At 56.2% G+C, this 23,164-nt stretch overlaps 5 protein-coding genes across 5 annotated transcripts; 4 read left to right on the top strand and 1 right to left on the bottom strand.

Annotated features, from left to right (window-relative positions):
- Positions 1–2,461: 2,461 nt before the first annotated feature.
- On the top strand, positions 2,462–3,429 carry ENH_00063050 (hypothetical protein; the record flags this gene model as incomplete). Its single annotated transcript, XM_013577213.1, has 2 exons — positions 2,462–2,553; positions 3,288–3,429. The coding sequence occupies 2 exons, from the start codon at positions 2,462–2,464 to the stop codon at positions 3,427–3,429; spliced, it is 234 nt and encodes a 77-aa protein (XP_013432667.1).
- A 453-nt stretch (positions 3,430–3,882) lies between these two features.
- Positions 3,883–8,058, top strand: ENH_00063040 (hypothetical protein, conserved; the record flags this gene model as incomplete). Its single annotated transcript, XM_013577212.1, has 1 exon — positions 3,883–8,058. One exon carries the CDS (start codon positions 3,883–3,885, stop codon positions 8,056–8,058), a length of 4,176 nt encoding a protein of 1,391 aa, XP_013432666.1.
- A 1,503-nt stretch (positions 8,059–9,561) lies between these two features.
- On the bottom strand, positions 9,562–16,308 carry ENH_00063030 (hypothetical protein, conserved; the record flags this gene model as incomplete). The annotated part of the gene is made up of 1 exon (XM_013577211.1): positions 9,562–16,308. One exon carries the CDS (start codon positions 16,306–16,308, stop codon positions 9,562–9,564), a length of 6,747 nt encoding a protein of 2,248 aa, XP_013432665.1.
- A 1,870-nt stretch (positions 16,309–18,178) lies between these two features.
- ENH_00063020 (protein antigen, putative) lies at positions 18,179–19,410 on the top strand (the record flags this gene model as incomplete). The annotated part of the gene is made up of 4 exons (XM_013577210.1): positions 18,179–18,321; positions 18,510–18,744; positions 19,016–19,240; positions 19,384–19,410. 4 exons carry the CDS (start codon positions 18,179–18,181, stop codon positions 19,408–19,410), a joined length of 630 nt encoding a protein of 209 aa, XP_013432664.1.
- A 1,068-nt stretch (positions 19,411–20,478) lies between these two features.
- ENH_00063010 (hypothetical protein, conserved) lies at positions 20,479–22,699 on the top strand (the record flags this gene model as incomplete). Its single annotated transcript, XM_013577209.1, has 4 exons — positions 20,479–20,887; positions 21,082–21,508; positions 21,793–22,144; positions 22,313–22,699. The coding sequence occupies 4 exons, from the start codon at positions 20,479–20,481 to the stop codon at positions 22,697–22,699; spliced, it is 1,575 nt and encodes a 524-aa protein (XP_013432663.1).
- Positions 22,700–23,164: the final 465 nt, after the last annotated feature.

Genomic DNA, 23,164 nt, shown 5'->3' with positions numbered 1-23,164 from the left:
CTGCTGCTGCTGCTGCGAAGGCAGCTGCTTGTAATACTAGCGCTGTTGCTGCTGCATGCATGCTTTCAGGATTTACTAAAGGACTTCAAGTTTGCTTTTGTTTGGGGGGCTAGTGCGAAGCACCAGCCGCAGCACGTTGGGCTAGGTGCGCGTGCTATTGCTGCTGCTGCTGCTGCTGCTCTTGCTGCGGCTGTTGCTGCTGCTGCAGTTGCTGCTGCAGCTGCTGCACGTCGGGGTGTCTCGACACCTCGCGGAACTGCTGCTGCTTTGCATGCAGGGCACGAGCTGGCGGACGAAGATGTAATTCAAATCGTCAAAAAAACATAATTGCGCAGTAGCGGCTGCTGCTGCGCAGCGGCAGCAGCTGCAGCAGCTGCAGCAGCGGCAGCACTGCAGCAGCTGCAGCAGCGGCAGCAGCAGCACGCGGAAGTGCGTTTACTTGGTTTTAGCACTCGTGAACATTAGCTTTTCTAAATCGCATAGCTGCTGCAGCAGCGGCTGCGCAACAGCTGCTGCAGCTGCTGCAGCTGGTGCAGCGGCGGCAGCAACTGCTGCGCAAACAGCAAATACTTTCGCAGCAACTGCAGCGGCTGCTGCTGTGACAGCAGCTGCTGCTGTGTTGCTGCGTCTCTGTATGTGCTTTTAATAAGAAAGACATAAGACTGCTGCTGTGTCTTTACCAAAAACGATGTATGCAGTCAGCAGCAGAAGCAGCAGCAAGCGACTGGTGCTGCTGCGGGCGCACTGGCTTGTGCTGCAGCAGCCCTTGCTGCTACTGCAGCTGCAGCTGCTGCAGCTGCAGCAGCTGCTGCTGCAGCTGCTGCAGCTGCTGCTGCAGCTGCTGCAGCTGCTGCTGCAGCTGCTGCAGCTGCTGAACCTTTAGTCCTCCTCGGCGTTTGGGTCCCTCAAAATGATCTTCTGAATTTCGTGCAAAAGAACACAAAAAGACAATCGAGGAAAATATTTAATCTGTCCAGCCACTGCTAAGATTGCACTTTTGTTTGCTACGAGCAGCAGCAGCAGTAGCAGCAGCAGCAGCAGCAGCAGTAGCAGCCACACAAGCAGCACCAGGAGCGGGTGCCAGGCCACCGCCAATAGCACCAGGCCGCGAGCAGCAGCAGCAGCAAAGAACAGCAACACGAGCAGCAGCAAAACACGGCAACAGGAGCAGCAGCAGCAGCAAAAGAAGGCAACAAGAGCAGTAGCAGCAGCGAAAAACAGCAGTAGGAGCAGGAGGAGTAGCAGCAGCAACTATAGCAGCTGGGGCAGTAGCAGCAGCAAAACCCACGACAGCAGCAGCAGCAAAAGCAGCAGCAGCACCAAAAGCAGCAGCAAAAGCATCAGCAAAGCAGCAGCAGCAGCAAAAGCAGCAGCACAAGCATCAGCAAAAGCAGCAGCAGCAGCAAAAGCAGCAGCAAAAGCGGCAGCAGCAGCAGCAGCAGCAGCGTGAGAGTCTGACGGCTTCTGTGATGACAACTTTGTAAAATGCTGCTGCGTCTTTGAGCCTTTCGAGAATTTCATTTTTTGCATTTTCGGATTTTTCTTCATGTCGTCAATTAAGTAGTTTTCACTTGAAAAGCGTTTGACGCGTTTACAGGCAAAAACGAAGAAAAAGATTTTTGGATTTGTGTTTTCTTTCGGAACAGGACCCCACACTTTTCATTTGCTGCTGCAGCATTTGCTGCTGCAGCATTTGCTGCTGCAGCATTTGCTGCTGCAGCATTTGCTGCTGCAGCATTTGCAGCAGCAGCAGTTGCAGCTGCAGCACACACTACACGAAGGCGCACCGGCAGCGGCCGCAGCCAGCAGCAGCAGCAGCAACAACAGCAGCAGCAGCAGCAACAACAACAACAGCAGCAGCAGCAGCAACAACAACAGCAGCAGCAGCAGCAGCAAAACTTACTCTCTTGCATATTGCTGTCCGAACTGAAGATATATTTCGGGAACCTTCCGTTAAAACCCCGCATACGCCTGGACGTATTTTCGGAAACTATTTTATTTTCTGTTTTCTTTTATTTTAGAAATAAATTAAAATTAAAAAAGAATAAATTAAAATAAACAGAAAATAAATAAATAAATGCTGAGGCTAAGATGCAGCAGAAATGCAAAAGGAGAAGCAGAATCAAATAAAGAAAATCAGCAAAAGGAAGCAGCCACGCAAGCACTTGAGCGCAGCAGCTGCGAGAGCAACAGCAGCGCCATAAGCAAATTTAAAATAAAATGCAAAAAGCATTCAGCAGCAGCAGCAGCAGCAGCAGCCGCAGCAGCAGCCACAACGAAAGCGGCAGCAGCAGCACACGCAACAGCAGCGACAGCCAAAGCAGCAGCGGCCACAGCGACAGCAGCAGCACCAAAATCTCCCCTAGGCAGCAGCAGCAGCAGCAGCAAAAGTTCACGCCAGCAATACCCACACTACCCCTAGCAGCAGTAGCAGCAGCAGCAGCAGCAGCAGCAAAAGACTATGCCAGCAATACCCGCACTACCCCTAGCAGCAGTAGCAGCAACAGCAGCAGCAGCTGCTGCTGCTGCTGCACCCTCAACGGGCGCCCCAGCGTCTCCATCCCACGCAGCTGCCCCAAAAGCAACAGCAGCAGCAGCAGCAGCAGCAGCAGCAGCAGCAGCAGCAGCAGCAGCAGCAGCAGCAGACCATCTTTTCGCTTTTGAATGAGAGCAACATGGCCGGAAGGAACGTGCTGCGCGCTGCTCCAGACACAAAAGGAAAAGCCACAAAGAGCAGCAACAAAACGAAAGTTGCTGCTGCTGAAGAGTCTGTGGGAGGAGAAGAAAGCCCCCACGCGCCCCCACGGAACTGAAGCCCCGCCCATTGCTGCTGCTGCTGCTGCTGCTGCTGCTGCTGCTGCTGCTGCTGGGGGTCCAGTGTTAGTGTTTTGCGGGCGATCCTGCGTCTGCTGCTGGTGGCGCTGCTGCTGCTGCTGCTGCTGAAGATGCTGCTGCTAGTGGTGGCGGTGCAAAGGCTGGCCCCGGCACTGCCGGCTAGAAGCTGCTGCCGCTGCGGCTCTTGCTGCAGCAGCTGCTGCTGCTGCTGCTGTTTCCGCAGCTGCTTGGGCTGCTTGTGCTGCAGTAGATTCGAGCCGTGGAAGGTTGCTGCTGCATATATGATCGGCTGCGGTTGCTGCTGCTGCTGCTGCTGCGTGCTCAGCTGTATTTGCCTCGGAAGCTCTTCTGGCGTGCTTTCTGCTGCAGCTGCTGCTGCAGCTGCGGCGCTGCGGCGCTGTTGGCTGCCCAGCGGCTGCTGCTGCAGCAGTTGTTGCTGCTGCTGCAGCAAGGCAACAGCAAGAGCCTTCACAGCTTCTGCGCGGGAGGTTTGCTTCGTGCTGCAGCGACTCACACACCGGGGCAGCAGCAGCGACGGCAGCAGCAGCAATAGTGCAAATTCCGCGCTTTGTCTCAAAATTTGGGAGAACTTGAATTAAAAAAGGAATTATATTTTAATATTTTGGAATTATTTTTGTTTTAATTACTTGTGGTGTGCAGCAGCTGGGGCTGCTGGTGATCTTGCAGCCGCGGCGCATGCGACCGCCGCTGAGGCTCTGCAGCAAGAAGAAGCGCAGCAAAGTTTTTGCCTCTTGTTTGCACACTGGTGGCTTAAATTAGGATATTTAATGCTTTTAATTGAGAATTTAGGTCCCAGGTTATGTGCTTTGCTGCCAGTTTGCTACGCTGAAGCCTGCAGCAGCTTGCAGCAGCAGCAGCAGCTGCTTAGCTGCTGTTTCCCAGGAGCTGCTCGCGGCCAGGCGCGTCGCAGCAAGCCCGCAGGCCTTCCGAAGCAACAGCAGCAGCAGAAGCAGCAGCAGCAAGAGCAACCGCAGCGGCGACGCAGGCAGCAGCAGCAGCAGCAGATGCCTTTGTTCCTCCTTGGCCATGGAGCCCCGGGGTGGCCCCTCAGGCTACTGCTCGTCAGCTGCTGTTGCTGACGCTGCAGCAGCACCAGCATCAGCAGCAGCAGCAGCAGCTTCAGCAGCAGCTGGCGAGCGGGAGGATGGGGAGCACCTAGTGCTGCTGCTGCAGCAGCAGCTCGAGTGCCTGTACACCAACCCGGACCCTCAGAAGAAGGCAGCAGCAAACAGCTGGCTGCTGCAGTTTCAGCGGTCTGCTGCTGCTTGGACTGTGGCGAGGCAGCTGCTGCTGCAGCAGGAGCAGCAGCTGCAGCTGGCGGGGGCGCAGACGCTGGCTTGGAAGATAGAAAACGAGGGTTTGCTGCTTCCGCAGGAGCACAAGGACGAGCTTTCTGCTGCGCTGTTTGCTGCAGTGATTCACATGCAGGAGCAGCAGCAGCAGCAGCAGCAGCAGCAGCAGCAGCACGAGCAGCAGCTGAGTTACGCGGTGGGGGGGCGGCTGGGCCACTGCCTGGCGGCGCTTGCGTTCCAGCGGATAGCGGACGTGCACCAGCAGCAGCAGCAGCAGGAGGAGCAGCAGCAGGGGGAGGAGGAGCAGCAGCAGCAGCAGCTCGAAGACCAGCAGCAGCAGCAGCAGCTGTGGGAGCCGGTGGCGCAGCTGATCTCGTTCGGGAGCCGCAGCCGGGCCGCGTCGCCGCTGTCGCCGGCGAGCAGCGCGACCAGCACCAGCAGCAGCAGCAGCAGCAGCAGCAGCAGCAGCAGCAGCAGCAGCAGCAGCAGCAGCAGCTTGGCCCTCGACTGGAGCCTCTGGGTCAGCCTAGCAGCACTTGCTGCTCTCCCCTCCATTCTGCGCTCTTTAGATATCCCCTCGAGGGGCCCCCGCAGGCACTTAGACGGGGCCCCCAGCCGCGCAGTAGCTGCTGCTCGTCCCGCAGTGTTATCCTTCGGGACCAGCGTGTTGTCTGCTGCTGCTGCAGCAGTGGCGGCCAGCAGCAGCAGCAGCAGCAGCAGCAGCAGCAGCAGCAGCAGCAGCGTGGAGGCGAAGTGCGGGGAGGCGGCGCTGGCGCTGCTGTCGGTGTGGCTGGAAGGCGCGGAAACCGCAGACATTCCCGTGGGAGATCTTTGTCGGTCTTTGGGAACTTCTTTGGACTCTTTTTTTCATGAAAGTTATTTAACTGATTGTCTTGTTGCTGCTCTTCCTCGTTTGCCGGCTTTCATGGCTCTCTGGGGTGTACAGACAGCTCCGGGGGGCCTGGAGGCGTTCTGGGGGCGCCCCACAATGCCCGCGCACACTCCGGAGGGTTTGCTGCTGCAGCAGCTGCTGCTGAAGTTTCAGCAGCTGGCGCAGGACGTGGAGGAGAACTTGCTGCTGCTGCAGCAGCAGCCGCGCAGCAGCAAGACTGCCGCGCTGATTCGCTGGTGCGGCGTGCTGCTGACGGTGATCGAGGGGCACCCGCAGCTGCTGCTGCTGCCTGCTGCTGCTGCAGCAGGCCGGCTGCTGCTGCTGCTGTGGCAGGCCAACCCGCTCACCTGGCTGCGGGTCTCCGCCTTTTGGGACCAGGTGAAGGAAATGCGGCGGGACGGGCTGCTGCAGCAGGAGCTGCTGCAGCAGCTTGCTGCTGCTGTTGCTCCCTGCTGCATCTCCGCGCTGCTGCGCCACAGCCGCCGCGACAGCTGCTGCTGGCAGCAAGAAGGCAACGAAGAATGGGTTTCCTTCATTGATGCAGCAGGAGATGTGCTGACGGACTTGCTGAGTCTGTACGAGGCCTGCGGGCAGCAGCAGCTGCTGCAGTTCCTGGCTTTCTTTGCTGCGCTGCTGCTGCAGGCAGTCAACAAGGCCGACGCATGCGCAGCAGAGAGTTTGCTGCTGCTCTGCGACGCTCTCATAGAAACCCTCAACGGCATTCCGCTGCCGCTTGCTGCTGTGCTGCTGTCGCTCGAGCGGCTGCCGCAGGAGCCCAGAGTTGCTGTTGCTGCTGCGCTGCTGCTGCGCAAAGTCACCATCCACTTCACTGAAGACCCTGTCTATGACGGGCTGCAGTCGGGGCTTGCTGCTTCAGTTTGCTGCTGCCACCCGCTGCTGTCGGCGCTGTGGGTGTCTTCGGTGCGCTCCATCGGCAGGTTGCTGCTGCTGCAGCCGCCGCTTGTTGCAGAGACTTTGCTGCAGCTGGCCACTTGGGGCGGCCACCACCTCGGCTTTGCTGCTCTCGAGGACCTCCAGCTGCAGCAGCAGCAGCAGCTCCCCACCGACTCCTCCCCGGAAGCCGTCGCAGCTGCTGCGGCGGCCGTTTCCAACGCAGCCTCTGCTGCTGCTGCTGCTGCTGCTGCTGCCGTTGCCGCTGCTACCGCAGACCCCGCCGTCATGGCCGAGAGGCGTCTGCAGCAGCTCCGCGAGTTCTACCGATTTGTTGCTGCTGCAGCGCCGCAGCAGCAGCCCCAAGTAGATGGCACGCTGCATGCTGCAGTGATTAAGCTGCTGCAGAACTTTCCGCCCCTCGACATGATGTGTCTTGTTTGCGAGCTTCTCCAAGACACGGCGGAGGGCATCCGCAGCAGCAACAGCAGCAGCAGCAGCAGCAGCAACAGCAGCAGGCGCCACCAGGCAGCACGCCTCCTCGCGCGACTCGACTGCTGCGCTGCTGCCTTTTTTTCAGAGAAGGTTGAAGTGTCCAGGGGCCCCGCTGCAGCTGCTGCTGCTGCTGCAGCTGCTGGCAGCAGCGACTCTAGCGCAGCAAGCGACTGCCTGTCGCTGTTGCTGCTGCGGTCGCCGAAGGAGCAGCAAGAGTTCCTTCAGAAACACGGCTCCAGCTGCTCCCTGAAGCAGCAGCAGCAGCAACAGCAGCAGCAGCAGCAGCAAGGACAAGGCAACGACACTCCCCTGTGGGTCTATTTGCTTCAGCTTGTGCAAGATGTGCTGCTGCACTGCCCTGCAGCACCGCCGCGGGTGGGAGCTGGCAGAGACCGTTTGCCTTTTTCTTTGCTGCTGGACTTGAAGCCCCGAATGCCGCAGCTGCAGAAGCCCGAGAAGTACTACCAGCAGCAGCAGCAGCAGCAGCAAGAGCAGCAGGACACGGAAACAGGGGGGGCTCTCTTCGTCCGGGCGCTGCGGTGTCTGCGGCTGCTGCTGGCTGTTCTGGGCTGCAGAGAAGATGCACAAGACATGTGGGGAGCTGTGATTTTGATTGTGGAGGCGTGTCTTTCTTCTGCTGCTGCTGCAGTGCAGCAGCAGCAGCAGGAGCCGAGCGTCGCAGCTGCTGTGGCGCTGCAGGGCTGCTGCATCGTGCTGCTGTCGGACCTGCTGAAGGTCACAGCAGCAAATGCGCAGCTGCAGGCTTTGGTGCGACAGCGAATCTCTCATGATGCTGCTGCTGCAGTTGAGCTGTATGTACACCTGAGCCCTCACCTCTCCCCGGACATGGCCGATGCGTACATCCCGCTGCTGGAATTTCTGTCGGCCTTTGCGTCAGCCTCTGGGCAGCAGCAGCAGCAGCAGCAGCAACAGCCGCAGCAGCAGCAGCAACAGCAGCAGCAGCAGCAGCAAGGAGCAGCAACAGCAGCAGCAGGCGACAGCAGCTTTTTCAGCAGTCGAACATATGAACAGTCGCTCGTGCTGTGTGCGCACATTCTGCGGGGCGACGACGCAGAGGTGGCCAAGAGGTGTTTAAGTTACTTGTACGTTTGCTGCTGCTGCTGCCCAAAGGAAGAGCAGCACCAAACAGAGCAGCAGCTGCAGCAGCTGCTGCCAGCTATCCTCGGCTCTCTGGGCGTCTGGGGCATCGAGAGTCTGGCCGTGCTGTGGAAGGTATTCGCGCAGTGGGGCGAGAGGTACAACAGCACTTTGCTGCTGTGCGTTTCATCCTGGCTGAAGGAGCCCAGCAGCAGCAGCAGCAGCAGCAGCAGCAGCAGCAGCGGTGCGAGCAGCAGCAGCTCTGGGGCCGCCGGAGGAGGCAGCTGCAAACGATCCCCTTTACAGGAGTTGGATCCGGTGCAGCAGCAGCTGCTGCTGCACTGTCTTGAAGTGTTCAGAGGCCCTAGGGTGCGGCAGCTGCTGCAGGACATGTGTCTTCTTGCTGCTGGTGCTGCTTCTCCAGCGGATGCTTTTGTTGCTTATGAGTTCACTTTACATGACGCTGGCCTTACGAAGCACTTGACTGACACACAAGCCGCAGCAGGAACAGCTGCGAGGCCAATAGAGCTGTAGCAGCTGTTAAGGAAGCAGCAGCAGCTGCTAAGCAAACAGCTGCTGCTGCTGCCTGCGCCAGCAGCAACAACTGACTCCTCGGGAGCAGTTGCGAAGTGGCTTTTTCACCTTGACAAACAACTTGGAAGCAACGGCAGGGTGGGGTTGCTGCTGCTGCTGCTTCCCCTTTTAAAGGTGGTGGTGTGGGGTGTTGTGTCATGTGTGAGCTTTGCTCTTGTGGCTAGCTGCAGCAGCTACAGGCGAAGCAGCTCCAGGGATGAGAAGCAGCAGCAGAAGCAGCAGCAAAACAGGCACTCTTTAATATACCACAAGCTGGCACTAGTCTAGCTGTGTGGCTAGCCTTGATATAGGAACAGCTAGCTGGGTAATGCCAGGCCTCGTATAGGAGTAGCTAGCTAGCCAGCTAGTGCTAGGCCTCATATAGGAGCAACTAGCTAGCTAATGCTAAGCCCGTTATTATAGCAGCTAGCTAGCTAATGCTAGGCTTCGCGTAGGAGCAGCTAGCAAGTGCTAGGCCTCGGCCTGGTAACATGAGTAGCTGGGTAGCTAATGCGGAGTCTGGTATACGAGCAGCTAGCTGGAAATGCTAGGCCTCGTATAGGAGCAGCTGGCTAGCTAATGGTAGACGTGGTATAAGAGTAGCTAGCTAGTTAGTGATAGCCCTGGCATAGTAGCAGCTAGCTAGCTAATGCTAGGCCTGGTCCAAGAGCAGCTAGCTGGCTAGTGATAATCTGATATGGGAGCAGCTAGCTAGCTAATTCTAGGCCTGGTACGGGAGCGGCTAGGTCTCGTGTAGGAGCAGCTAGCTGGCTAATGCTAGGAATAGCTAGCTAGCTAATGCTAGGCCCGGTATAGTGGCAGCTAGCTAGCTAGTAGTGCGGCGTTGAGTTCAAAACGGCATTTAGCCTCGTGCTGCTGCGAATAGCTGCAAATAAATTAGAATGGGCAGTTTGTGGTTTTCCCTAAATACATATTTAGTACTGGACTAGGATATACACGTTTGATCACGAGGAAGCAGGAGCTGCAGCAGCAGCAGCAGCAGCAGCAGCAGCGCCAGCATTTGCGCTGAGGCAGCCCTTTGGCAGGCCTTCGCTGCTGCTGAGCACCTGTCACACAGCACAAACGGAAAAGTGTTGTTTCTGCAGCTAATTGCTGTTGTTGTTGGTCTCGCTGCTGTTCCTGCTGCTGCTGCTGTTGCTGCTGCTGCATCACTGCTGCTCAGCTGCTTTTCGCTAGCTGTTTCGGCTGGTCAGCTGCTCGCTGTTTAGCCACATGGCACTGCCTACCTCTAAGCGACTAGTTGCAATTTGGCTAGCTAGCTAGCTAGCCAGCTAGCTAGTCAGCTAGCTGCGGGGCCGCCAGCTTGCTAGCTACTACCACCAATACGAGTAACAGCGTCTTCTTCGAGTTGCTTGGAATCTGAGTAGCTTATCCGCTCCGCCTGCCCCTCCGCGTGCTGCTGCAGCCGCAGCAGCTGCTGCAGCAGCTGCTGCAGCAGCAAGACTAGTCTTGCGTTGGATGGCGTGGCTGTTGCTGGTCGTTGGGGCCCCTGGTTTGCAGCGGCGGCCTACGGCGAGTTGGGGGGTCTGGCCTATCAGAGCTAGCTGTGTTGCTTCTTTGTTCGCGCTGCAGCTGCTGCAGCCGCTCCCGCTGCTCCACCCGCCGCCGGTAGCGCTCCGTTTGCTGCAGCTGCCTCATCTGCTGCTCCAGCAGCTCTTTGCCCTGCAGCACTTGGCCATTTGCGGGCGCTCCGCGCAGCGGCAGCAGACTTGTGTGCTGCAGTATTCCTTGCCGGTGCTGCCGCAGCAGCAGCAGATTTGCTTCTTGCCGCTGCCGCAGGCAGCAGTAGCGGTGGCGCTGCTGCTGCGACTCCATCACAGCTTGCCACTGACGCTGCTGCTCAACTGTCATTGGACTCCCTCGCTGCTGCTGCTGCTGCTCATCCTGCGGCTGCGGCTGCGGCTGCTGCTGCTGCTCATCCTGCGGCTGCTGCTGCAGCTCTTGCTGCTCTTCCTCCTCCTCCTCCTCCTCCTCCTCCTCCTCTCCCTCTTCTTCCTCCTCTTCCTCATCTTCCTCATCTTCCTCATCTTCTTCCTCATCTTCTTCCTCATCCTCTTCCTCTTCATCAGAGTCCGACTCTTCGCTGCTTGTATTTGAGTTTAGGTCTTCATCATCCTCTTGAGTCGAGGCTTCGCTTTCTTCTTCTTGCTGCAGCAGCTCTTCTTGCTGCAGCAGCTCTTCTTGATGCAGCAGCTCTTCTTGCCGCAGCAGCTCTTCGTGCCGCATCAGCTCTCCTTGATGCAGCAGCTCTTGGTGCCGCAGCAGCTCTTCTTGATGCAGCAGCTCTTCTCGCTGCAGCAGTTCTTCTTCCCGCAGCAGCTCTTGCTGCTCCTGTTGGATTCTTCGCTCTATGTCCGCCAGCTGCTCTTGCCCCGGCGTCTGCGGCTCCTGCTCTTGCTGCTCCTGCTGCTGCTGCTGCTGCTGCTGCTGCTGCTCTTGCTGCTCCTCCTGATCGGATTCATCAGTATAATCGCGGCGGCTTATTTGGTTGAAGTCGAAATCTCCATCAGCATCGTGGCTGGAGGTATCGCTGTCTCCCTCTTCGTGCTGATGCAGAGGTGACTCAGGCTGTTCTTCTTCTTGCTGCTGCTGCTGCTCTTGCTGCTGCTGCAGCTCTTGGTGCTGCTGCTGCTCTTCCTGCTGCTGCTGCTCTTCCTGCTGCTGCTGCTCTGCTGCTGCTTTTTTCTTTTTCTCTCCATTTTCGTCTTCAGAAAGAGGCATTTTGTAAAAGTCAAAGTCGCCATCAGCGTCATAACTTGAAGGTGCACTTTCATCTTCTTCTGGTCCTGGCTTTCGGCCTTCCCGCTGCTGTGCTTCAGCAGCAGCAGGCTGCGGCCTGCTGCTGCTGCTGCTGCTCTGCTGCAGCACGCAGCTGTCCTTTTGAAAGTCGCTGTCGTTGCTGGGCTCGCTAGATATGGACGCCTCGTCGTCTGACTCCTCTGCTTGCTGCTGCAGCAGCTGCTGTTGCTGCAGCTCCTGCTTGCCCAGAGTTTTGCGGCTTCTGCTTCTCCCTCGCTTTTGCAAAACTTCTTCGTCAGAGGGGGGCGAAATGACTCCAGACAAATCCTCAATGTCGGGGCATGCAGTGGCAGCAGCAGGTGGCAGATGGTTGCTGCTGCTGTTTTCGCTGACGCCGCTTTTGCTGCTGCTGCTGCTTCGCTGGTTGTTCACGCTGCTGCTCTGAGCACATCCACTGTCGTGCCCCGGCCCTGCTGCAGCAAAGCTTTTGGCTAGTCTAGCAGCAGCTGCTGAGGCATCGGCAGCTGCAAGAGCAGCAGCTCTTAAAGCAGCTTCTGCTGCATGCACTCCGTTTTTGCTGCGATGTTGCTGCGCTTCTGGTGCCAACCCCATGCAAGCTCTCAGCCCAGGTCCGTTGCATTGCTGCGGGTGCTGCTCCAGCAAACCTTGTGGCTGCTGCCTCGGCAGTTGGTGCTGTGCCTGTTGCTGCTGCATCAGCAGCTGTATTTCCCTTTGCTGTTCCAGCCATGTCGGGTACAGGTGGCGCCGAGATTGCCGCTGGTGATATTGTTGTTGGTGCTGCTGCAGCTGCTGCTGCTGCAGCTGCTGCTGCTGCTGCTCCTGCAGTTGCTGCTGCTGCTGCTGCTCCTGCAGTTGCTGCTGCTGCTGCTGCTGCTCCTGCAGTTGCTGCGGCTCCTGCTCCTGCAGTTGCTGCTGTTGCTGCGGCTGCTGTTGCTGCTGTTGCTGCGGCTGCTGTTGCTGCGGCTGCTGTTGCTGCGGCTGCTGTTGCTGCTGTTGCTGCAGCTGCTGTTGCTGCAGCTGCTGCTCCTGCAGTTGCTGCTGTTGCTGGTGCAGTTGTTGTTGCTGCTGTTGCTGCTGTAGTTGGCGCTGTTGCTGCTGCTGTTGTTGTTGTCGCTGCTGTTGCTGTTGCTGCTGCTGCAGTTGCTGCTGCTGCAGCAGCTGCTGCCGTTGCTGCTCCTGCTGCAGCTGCTGCTGCTGCAGCAGCTGCTGCCGTTGCTGCTCCTGCTGCAGCTGCTGCTGCTGTAGGAGCTGCTGCCGTTGCTGCTCCTGCTGCAGCAGCAACTGCTGCTGCCGCTCCTGCTCCAGCAGCTGCTGCTGTTGCTGCTCCTGCCGTAGCAGCTGCTGCCGTTGCTGCTCCTGCTGTAGCAGTTGCTGTTGTTGCTGCTCCTGTTGTAGCAGCTGCTGCTGTTGCTGCTGCAGCAGCTGCTGCTGCTGCTGCTGTTGCGTTTCAGCCCGCATGTTCGTCTGCGGCCACGGACCATGTAGCAGGTCCATTAAGCACCGCATCGCTGAGTTATCTTCATGCGGTTTCTGCCTTTCTCGCTGCTGCTGCAGGTCCTGCCATTCCCGCTGCTGCTGTTGCTGGTACCCCTGCAGTTCTCGTCTTTGTGGCTGACGCAGCTGCTGCTGTTCCTGCTGCTCCGGTTGCTGCGGCTTGTCTCTTTGCTGCCCTATATAGTTTTCAAGACATTGTCGCAGCAGTTGCTGCCCTGTGCCAAGTGTATCTCTCTCCTCCTGCATCTTTTGCTGCTGCTGCTGCAGTGTTTGTCCACTCAGCAAGTGCTTCATATGCTGCTCTTCTTGAAACTGCTGCTCCTGCTGCTGCTGCCTGAACAGCAGGTGTAACTGCTCATCAAGGTTTTGCCGTACCTGGTGAAGCTCCTGCTGCTGCTGCTGCTGCTGTTCAATGCTCATGTTTACAACTGATGCATTGATTCTGCTGCCGCAGGGTTGCATCTGCAGCTGCTGAAGCTGCTGCTGCATGCTGTTAAGCTGCAGCTGCAGCAAATGCAAGCGCTGCTCCAGGCTATGATGCTGATGCTGCAGCATCTGGCAGTTGTAATTATCGCATTTTGCTGCAGCTAGCTGATTTTCGGCCATCTGCGCACGGCGCGCTTGCTGCTGGTGTTGTTGCTGCTGCTGCTGCTGCTGCTCCATCTGGGCTATCATGATTCGCTGCTTCTGCAGCAGTTCTTGCTGCATCTGGAGCTGCCGGCGCTGCTCTTCAACCACCTGCCTGAGCCTGTGGGCATCGTGAGATAGCGCAGCAGCTGCTGCTGCTGGTTCGGCTGCCAGATGTCCTGGCCCAGCTGCTGCTGCTGCTGGTGCTGCTGCTGCTGCTGGTGCTGCTGCTGCCTCCTCGGTGAGGCAGCCAGCCACCAGGCGCCGCTGCACCTTGTAGTAAGTACACAGCTGCTGCACCAGCCCCAAAAGACTCACTCTTTTGAGGCAGCAGCTGCGGCAGAGTCCTCTTTGCTGGCTTGTGGCTCTGAGGCGTATGCATGCATCTAGCAGAATCTTCAGCCGATACTGCTGCTGCCGCTGCAGCCGCATGCACAGTTTCCGCTGCAGCTGCCGCTGCTTCTGCTGCGCCTCTTGCTGCTGCAGCACCTGCTGCATCTGCTCGTGCAGCTGCTGCTGTCCCTGGTCGGTGCTGCTCTGAGAATCCCTAGAAACTGCAATCGTTGCTTGACTCGACGGGTGCTGCGGCGGAGCTTCCTCGCTTTGGTGGCCTTGCAGCAGCAGCTGCTGCTGCTGCTGCTGCAGGTGAGGCTGTTGAGGTGCAGCAAGACACGCGGTGAAGGGCCCGCAGACTCTGGCTTTGTCAGCAATAAATTCGGGAAAGCGGCTTCCTGGAGGAGATGCATCTTCTCGGCCTTGCTCAGGCCTTTGCAGTTGGCGGAATGCTTCCTGCTGCAGCTGCAGCTGCTGTTGCTGCATATGCTGCTGCTGCTGTTGCATCTGCTGCTGCTGCATGTGCTGCTGCTGCATCTGTTGCTGCTGCATCTGTTGCTGCTGCTGCTGCTGGTGCATCTGTATTTGCTGCTGCAACGGCTGTTGGCCCTGCCGCTGATCGGCGGGCTCACCTTGCGCCAGCTCTCGCAGCATGAACTGCTCGACCAGCTCGTGCCAGTGCATGTCGTCCTGCTGCTGCTGCTGCCGCTGCGGTTGCTGCTGCTGCTGCTGCTGCTGCTGCTGCTGCTGTTCCTCTTGGTATTCTTCCTCCCCGTCCTCATCATAATTATATTCTAGAGGCCACGGGACTTGCGGCTTGTAGGCTGGCAGCCAATGGGGGTGCTGCGGCAGCCAGTGTGGCGGGAGCTCCCGCCGCCGCTGCCGAGCTGGTGGCTGCTGCTGCTCGAGCCTTTGCGGCTGCTGCTGTTGCGGCGGCTGCTGCTGCTGCTGCTGCTGTCTCCGCAAAACAGGAGGAGCCGACGCCGCCATTGCTGGCATAAGCTGCTGCTGCGGAACAGCAAATCCTGGCAGCACTTGCTGCTGTTGCTGCTCCTGAGATTGGGGCTCCTGCTCCCTTTTGGGGGGCAGGAGCTGCTGCGGAGCTGCCCGATGTTGCCTCACCGCCTGCTGCTGCTGCTGCTGCTGCTGCAGCTGCTGGTTGTGATGCACTGGGTGAGCGTGCGTCCACAAGTGCTCCAGTGTCTGATCTCCCTGTTCATGCCCCACTCTCTCTTCTCGTTCTCGGCGCAGCACTGGCTGCTCGTGCTGTTGCTGTTGCTGTTGTTGCTGCTGCTGCTGTTGCTGTTGCTGTTGCAGCGGCTGCAGTGGCTGTTGCGCAGGAGCTCCGCGAAACCGCTGCGGGACCTCGATCAACTCCAAAAGGTTGCAGGCAGCTGCTGTAGGCGCCCAGCGGCATCGATCTATCCCTCCACTAGCCCACTGCTGCTGCTGCACCTGCTGATGCTGCTGCTGCTGCTGCATTCCGTCCATTTCCCTCCGCTGGCAGGGCTGCTGCGCTTGGGGCCCCGCTTCGGGGGGGGAAGCATTTGCTGGCCAGAGTCCTTTAAGCAGCGGGGCGCCGAAGAAGGAGCACAGATCTGAATGAAGTCCCTCAAGCTGCTGGCGCAGCCTTTCCTGCTGCTGCTGCTGCTGCTGCTGCTCCCGCTGTTCCCTGAGGTGCTGCTCTTCTAGCCGGTTTTGCTGCTCCCTCATTCCCTCTTGAGCCCGCAGGTGGCGCTGCCTCTCGGGTATTCGCAGCTGCACACAAATGCACTCCTTAGTTTCATCTGCCCCGCAGACACACTCGAAGTCTTCATCTGCAGGTGGGCCTGCAGCCTGCTGCTGCTGCTGCTGCTGCTGCTGCTGAAGCTCCCGCTGCTGCTCTTGCACAGGACTGCTCCACTCCGCGTTCGAATCCCGCCACAATGCAAGGATGCTCTCTTGAGGAGTTATCGGGCTTCCTGGAGGCATAGCATGGTGCTGCTGCTGTTGTTGATGCCTAGGCGTTTGGTGGCGCTGCTGCTGCTGCTGCTGCTGGTGATGGTGCTGCTGCGGCTGCTGCTGCAGAACCACCTGCTGCAGCACCTGAGACACTTTGCTCTCTTGCACCTCGACTGGCGGAGCAGATTCGTGGAAGTGCCCTTGCCTCCATATGTCTCCGCAGTGCATTGTGCTGCTGCTGCTGCTGTTGGCGCCGAACCACGTTTTTGCTTCTGTGTTCTGCTGCTGCAGCTGTTCCTTCAAGCTACGCTGCACCTGCAGTCTGTGCTGCAGCTGCAATCGATACCTCTCAGAAGTCGGAACAGGCTGGAAAGGAGAGCAGCAGGAGCACATGGCGCCTCCATTTTCATGATGGTGCTGCAGCAGCTCAGCTTGCTGCAGCAACTGCTGCCGTTGCTGCAAAGCCTGTTGCGATTGTTGCTGTCTCTGGAGGCACTGCTGCTGCAGCTGCTGTTGCTGCATGCGTTGCTCTCTCATGCTTTGTTGCTGCATATTCTGCAGTATCTCCTGCTCTTGTAGCATTTGCTGCTGGTGCTGCGCCGCCTGCTGCTCTTGAAAAAGCTGCTGCTGCTCCTGCTGCTGCTCCGGCTGCACTGGCTCTGGTCGGGGGCAGTTTTGCTCAGGAGGGGGGCGGCAGCTCACTGACTCTATCAGAGGCATGCTGAGACCCTGCAAGGGCTGCCTAGGCACTTGCAGCAGCAGCTGTGATAGTTGCTGCTGCTGCGTGTTCTCCTGCCGTTCCTCTGTCTGCAGCGGCTTCGGCTGCTGCAGCTGGTCCCACGCCCTCTGTGAGAGGGTTCTTAAGTATGAAAAAGACGGGCTTTCGCTCAGGAGCATGTCACGCTGACTGTCAAAGTGCTGCTGCTGCTGCTGCTGCTGCTCTTGCTGCTGCTGTTGCTGCTCACTTGAGAGGAACGGAGACTGGCTGTGGAAGAAGCTGAGGCCGTTAAACGGCAGCTCGTGGGAATCTGACATTTTCAATTCCACAAAAATGCCACCGCTGCTGCTGCTATTCCTTCTGCTGCGCGTTGGTTGCTGCTGGTCCGCAGGGCAGCTCTGAGTGCCTCTGTGCGGTGAAGCTAGTCACGAGTTCACCGTTGGTTTGAAGCCAGCTTGCTTTCCTTGAACTTGCAACAGCTTCCATTAAACTGCAAGTAGAGTCTACTTGAGGGACTTTTGGCTTGCAAACTTGGCAGAAGGCCTCGTAAACGATGGTCGGCGGCTACCCGGGCGGCTGCAGGGTTGGCAGGAGGAGCAGGAAATTGTCAGCAGCGAACTTTCAGAGGCCCACTTCAGAAGGCAGATGAAACAATAGCAGGGCCTGGGTAATAGACAAGATGTGCTTGCGGAGGTTCCTGCTACAACTGCGTTGCGGAAACTACTGCTGGCGGAAATGGCTACCGCCGACCGTGGCGGCTGCAGTGCTGCTTGCCCTCGTGTCAGCGTGGAGACTCCCTTTCTCGGGCTGCGTAATATTGTATAAACACAAGTAAAAGGAAAAAAAGATGAAAAGGACTTCTTCGGACTCACTATGGCCGTGGACAGCTGCTGCTGCCACCAGGCGCTCGTCAAACCACCGACTTTGGCTGCGCGGTGGGCGGTAAGCGCGGGGCGGGGGCTTCAACTTGAGTTTGTCTGTTCAGTTTTCGATGTTCAACGGCGGAAAAAAAGCACACAAAAGAAAAAGAAAGCTTTTCGGACACCAACATACAGAGAAGGAGTGGGTGATTGTGCGTGTTCACAACAGCCATAGAGCATCGGCTCGGGCGATGTAACGTGCACTGCTGCTGTAACTAGAGGTAGAGGCGGGGCCAGTCTTCTCTTGGTTCAGATTCTGGAATTCCTTGAAAGGAAATCTAGTAGAAAACACCAAACTATAAACTTTAAAAAGGACAAATCTTGTGGTGTAACTGCAACAGCTGGCGACTGAGCGAGCCCGACCACCTAGCCGTCGGCTGCGGCTGGCACCTACTAAGGCCAGCCAGCCGCGCGCGGTTGGAGCACGGCGCCTTTTCGATTCTTCGCAAAAAAGCGAGATATGACATAAAAAGCTGTGTATGCAGGCTTCTTGTTTAGTCTTGTTTCTAGGAAAAATAAAATACGCAGAAGAATGCGTACGCGAATGATTAAGTTTGCCCTTTGCCCCCCACTACACTACAGGGGCCTCGCCACACGGTGAAGCTTGAGCTCGAGTTCGGTTGCCACGTTGTCTTCCACGCTAATTCGAGCCGAGACAGTCTCATAAAGGGCTTTAGCATTATTTTGGTGGCATTTTAGTTATCAATGCAGTCCAAATCGATCAGTTTTAGCGGTCCGTCTCCTTATGAGCAGCGGGTCCCTGCAGTGCACTAGTGGACTCGCTGCTGCCACTAGGTATAGACCTGACTGCTTGTCTGCTCGGTGTATCCCGATAAATCAAGCGAAAACTCCTTAATTTCACATAAGTAGCCTCAAAAGTCCTCTGATCCATGGAAAGGAGGCCATAAAGATCAGGCCCCCAGGCTTGACCCCCTAAGGTGGGTCGGCGCCTCGGCGACTTGGCCAGCCCGAAGACCCTGATGGGAAGTTGGCTTTCGTGGTCGGTTGGCCTTATTTTGCCTAATTTATCTCATAATTTGGTAGCAATATTACATTATATCGTGTCCTCTCCACGGAATAGGCCGCTATAGCCACACTAGGGGAATCATTGTAGTGCCCGCGCATTACAGTTCCCCTTCAGAGACAGGAGCGTAAGTCTTAGAACGCAGCTCCGGTGGTTGTAGCTTCGAAGGCTGCAGCAGAATCAAGAAATCGATTTATGTGCATTCTGGTACTATTTTCTTAACGCGGAGGACAGAAGTATAACATGGAGGAGGCAGCACAGAAGGCCATGGCTGCCTTCGCCGAGGGCAACGCCGAGACAGCACAGCAAATTTTGGGTTCTTTGGACTCTCCTCCAGTCCAATTTGCCCTACAGAGAACAAGGGAACTCGGAAATGAAGCTTTCAGGTCTTAACCACTAACGCTTATTACCTAAACCCCAATTCCAAATCCCCGGTCGCTCGATCCCAGCGCCCCGATCGCGACTCAGAACCCCTCAGCATCAACAACAAATCATGAAGTCCCTGAAAAAGTGATACAATTGCCTGGCTGCTTTAGGCAGTGGGGTTTCAACTGGCTGTGTGTGCGCGGTTCAGGGCAGGCAACTATTCATCAGCTCTGCAGCATTACAGAGACGCCATTGTTGCACTCAAACACCTCATGCCTTCTCCCGAAAAGGCCAAAACCGCGCAGCAGCAGCAGAACACATGGCGCGAACAACTGCAGCAGCTCCACTCCAACTGCAGCGCCTGTTATGCGGCTCTCAGCAACTACGAAGAGGCTCTCAGTGCCGCCCGAGATTGCATTAAGCTCAATCCCAAGTGGACTAAGGTGCAGGAAACATTTTCTGCTGCTGATGTTGTTTCAGGCGTTGAGCCTCAGCCAATGCAGTTTGTGTTATGTCCATTGGTTCTGTTGCTGTGAGCATCCTTGCATGCACTTAGGGGTTTTTACTGAAGGATCACGGGGCAGCTGAAACTCTTCTTCCCAGAATCCGTCTCGCCTTTTCCGATTTGAATTGTATTCATTTCTGTGACTTTATTTCTACGTCGTGGAATGAAAAGCATGGGTGAGGTATCTTCGCTGTGTGAGTCCTCCACAGGGCTGGTATAGAGCAGGGAAGGCCCTATATGGCAAGGAAGACTTCGAAGGTGCCCTCAAGACATTTATGCATGCACAGCGGCTGCAGTCCGGAGACGAAGAACTGGCGAGCTGGGCAGAAAAAAGCAAAGAGCAGCTGCAGCGACAGAGGAGATGCATGCGTTTTAGTGTAGACTACAGCAGATTCCAGGATGTGGACCTGGGAGATGATGATGAGGCACTGTCAGTGAATACCTTCCTCACTGCCGTTGTCTTCCTTTCCACAAATTCTGCATCGTTTGCTTCTCCTAGCGCAGCCATTGCCTGTTCGTGTTTGTGTAGTTGCTGTTGCTCTTGGTTTTCCTGTTGGTCTGCTGCTGCTGCCTCTAATGTAACTGCCTCGGGCCTTTTGCCTGACTATTGCTCGTGGCGCCATTGGTATTGCTGCTTGTAGCCTTTGCTGTAGCGGGACTTGCTACTGCAGCGCATATGCACGCAGGGAGGCGGCAGCTTCTGCAGCAGTTGGTGGGATCGGCGGCAATGTCCTCGAGTTTTCCCCAGAAGTTTCAGAGGAACAGCGCCACCAGATAGAGGCCCTACTGACAGGTGTAGCTTCCTCGTTATCGTTGCCGTTGCGGCATGCTTTGCCGCTATTGTCGCTGCTGCTGCGATTATGAAACTGCTGTAATGAGCTTTGCGCTCCAGCTTGACAGTAGTTGTAGAGCTGAGCGTGGAGATAGCAAGGGTATTCTAGGAACTAAAAAAATGCATTTGTGCAACTTCATAAAGGCTGTTTCCCGAAACAGCGGCGGCAATGCAGGAAGCAATCATTGGTGCCGTTACTATAGTAAAAGGCAAGCATTTAAACAGCTGTTTATGCTGCAGGAAATGGTGCTGGGTCTGTGAGTAAGCGAACCAGCAATTTATCAAAGCTTTTACATTTTGACCCCGCAAAAAACGCTGCTGAGCCATCGCAGGACTTTTCCGTTGTATATGAACAACTGCGTGCTGCACCTGGGTCTCCTGAGAAGAAGCAGCAGCGACTAGCTGCCCAAGCTGGCGTGGCTTTTTCCAAGTACCTCCAGGAAAGTTTTTCTTTCTGGCAGTTTTTTCCGTTTATCTGACTAATTACTTCTGGAGTGTCTAACAGGCTTCTTCAACCCTCTGTTTGCATGTGGTTCCATGGATTCTCCCCGTGGATTCTTCTTTGTTCTTCCGTGCGCCTTTATTTCCACCTCCACCTGCCGTTTTTTATTTCCTTCTCATATTCTCTATCAATTTGCTGCTAGCTTGTCAGAGAGTGGTCCTTGCTCAGAATATTTTGAAGCTCCTTCCAGCGTGGAAAATCAACTTTTTCAAAAAGATTGACTTTCATCTTCAGCGAAAGTTCTTCAAGTGACTACTTCGCTGATTGATGGGTGATGTAATTGCTGTTCGTGGCCCAGCTGTACGATTGTCTCTGTTGCTATTCATATGCTGCTGCAGATGGGGACAGACCTCCGTGAAAGCCAGCGATGTCGCAAGTCTGCGAATTGTCCACTGTCCAAGGCTTTTCGGTCTAGTGTGATGAGAGCAATCAGGCACACGCTGCGCCGTGGAGCCAATAGCACGAAAAGCACGAATAGGAGTAGCGACAGCAGCTGCTCCACTAGCTCTTCCTGCAAAAAAAGCAACGGGCTCAGCGTTGACCATCAAGACACCGTCTCCAAGGGGCACCATCATGTCCACCTAGAACAGAAGCGGCAGAAGGAGCACTGTCTGTTTTTGGGCGTGGGTGACTGCGTGACTTTGCTTGAAGTTGCTCAGCTTAATGCTGAGGAGCAGCAACGAAGCGAAGAAGCGCATCCCCCACTAAGCTTAACAGCAGTTCCTCTGTATTCCTCTCCTGCTCTGAGTAAGCCCTGCATTTTGAGCCCGCTTTCTGCCAATAGGAAAAAACTGTCTACACCTGAATACACAATACCTTTCACACATCTTAATCCCGAATTTTTTTTTCTGGGGCACTAGGTTTTCTTTCACGTCTTAGGACTTGGGTATATTGCTTGGGGCTAAACATTATAGGTTTCGGTGGTGATGTGAGTGCTGCAGTGGCGACATATGCCTCATTGTTAAGAGCTAGAAAGGCATCAGAGGCCATACGCTTCTTGCCTTTGAGCCCGTACCTTGTGCAGCTGCAGCAGCGGCAACAGCAAGAGATGGAACAAGAGCAGCTGCAGCAACAACAGCAAGAGGGGCGGCAACAGCAGCTGCAGGGGCCAGCGGAAACTGCGACATGCAGCGAGCTGACAGAAACTGCAGATTCTGCTGCCGCAACTGCAGAGAAGCAACAGCACAGCTACAGCAGCAGCAGCAATAATAGCAGGAAGCAAATGCCGTTGTTAGTACAGCAGCCCTTTGACTGTCTTGTCATGGACCCACTGCTGTTTGAGGTCGGTGTTCTAGGGAGGCAGCTGATACCTCTGGCGCGCCATGCCCGTACGCTTTGCATCCCTAAGCCGCTGGTAGTTCCGTCCAGGTAAGGGCGCTCCTGGGTGTTCACTATAAGCACACCACCTCACATTCCTTAGCTGCTGGATGCTTCAATTGGATTCTATCCCGGTATTGTTTCTTCTAAGGTAGAGATGATGCTTACGGATCGGAATTGTTCGTCTACGCCACATAGTTCTGGTTCAGAAGTTCATGGAAAACTATGCAGAATCGAGAACCTACGATCTCCCCAGTCTTCTGAAGCTTGACGCCAAAGCTACACTCTTCAGAGCTTAAGACCTAAGATTTACAGTCTGCGTGTTTTCTCTGAAGCATTAAAATTTGGATCCAAGCTTTCGAAGTTCGGCTACCAGCGATCAAGCCTCTCAGCGCTCTTCCTGACGTAGTAAAAGGGAAGGGCCAAGAAGAGGCAACAGCCGGCCAGGCAAATCAATTCGACTTGTCTCCTCTTGAAGCCGCATCACGGTGGACGGCCCACGTGGAGCCTGTTGCTTTGCAGCTGTGTCCAAGTGAGGCAAAAGAGGCTGACAGGGCAACCGCACCAGCAGAAACGGGCAGTGACGCTTCGTCCGCATATTCTTACGGAGATATTTGTACACCGCGGACAAAAGCCAAGGCGGTGCTTTCACTTCGTTTTGACGGTCCTTTGGAGGACCTGGATAAGGTGACAGCCGAAGGCTATTTTGTAGTTTTCGTGTTGCTGTTTCTGCTGCCGTTGCTGGTGGTGCCGGTTCTCAGTAGTGCCTGTTTTGAAACGTTCCTCCACACGGGCACGTTATGTGCGAAGGAGCGAATTTGAATCTCTGGGTGAATCTGCTGCTATTGCTGCCAGGACTTGCCGTTGCAGCAATCGACGAAGGTCTTTCTTGAGAGCAACTCTCACCCTGGCATTGTGAATGCATTCGCTGTTTGGATGGAGTTTTTCGAGAGGCAAGTAGAGCCAACAGAGGAAATGTCTGGGTGTGATGACCGCCACTCACCCGAGAAACTCTTTTTGTCCACAGCTCCCCACGAGGCAGGACAGCACAGCAGCTTCAACGCAGCATCAGCAGCTGAGGGAAGGCACTATGGAATTCGGCACGTGAAGCAGGGCCTGGTCTGGGTCCCCACAGTATGGGTGGGAGCAAATGAGGGCCTCACGGTGCAGGTGGCGCACACACCGACAAAGCTCTCCCTCAGGTGCTGTTTTCACACTGCAGCGACAATTGCTGAAACCTAAGAGCTCACCGCCAAACGGTGATTCTGAGCTGCAGTTCTCAACCTGCCAGCCCTAGGCCCCTCAATGGAATAGTCTTGCTTTCCTCGAGCGTGTCAATGCGACACAGAATTCTGGAGGTCCCAGGTGATCCCGAGAGATCCATAGCCATTCCGGCCAACCGACCTTCCCCGGCGTCTGAGCAGCGAGCAGCAGTCCTATCCTATCAGCTGGACATCGCACGAGACCCCGTTTTGACTCGCTGTAAGTACTTTCAGACAAGACACAAAATAGGCAGGAGCTCATTCTGCATGTTTTCGTTTGTCATCGCGGCTTCAGGTCGTGGCCGTGTGTAGTCATAGCGAACATCCGCATTTGGCATTGCCCCACTATCATCTGCTTCTGTCCTCTACCTTTTAACGCTGCGTGGATAGACATTTCTGTCTCTCGTGAACCCAAAAGGGCTTTGAGCCTGAATAACACTTGCTC

This window comes from Eimeria necatrix, genomic scaffold (assembly GCF_000499385.1).
Source record: "Eimeria necatrix Houghton genomic scaffold, Enh_scaff55, whole genome shotgun sequence".
NCBI lineage: Eukaryota > Apicomplexa > Conoidasida > Eucoccidiorida > Eimeriidae > Eimeria > Eimeria necatrix.
Note: the sequence above shows the minus strand (reverse complement) of the source record. Positions and strands in the feature narration are given on the sequence as shown.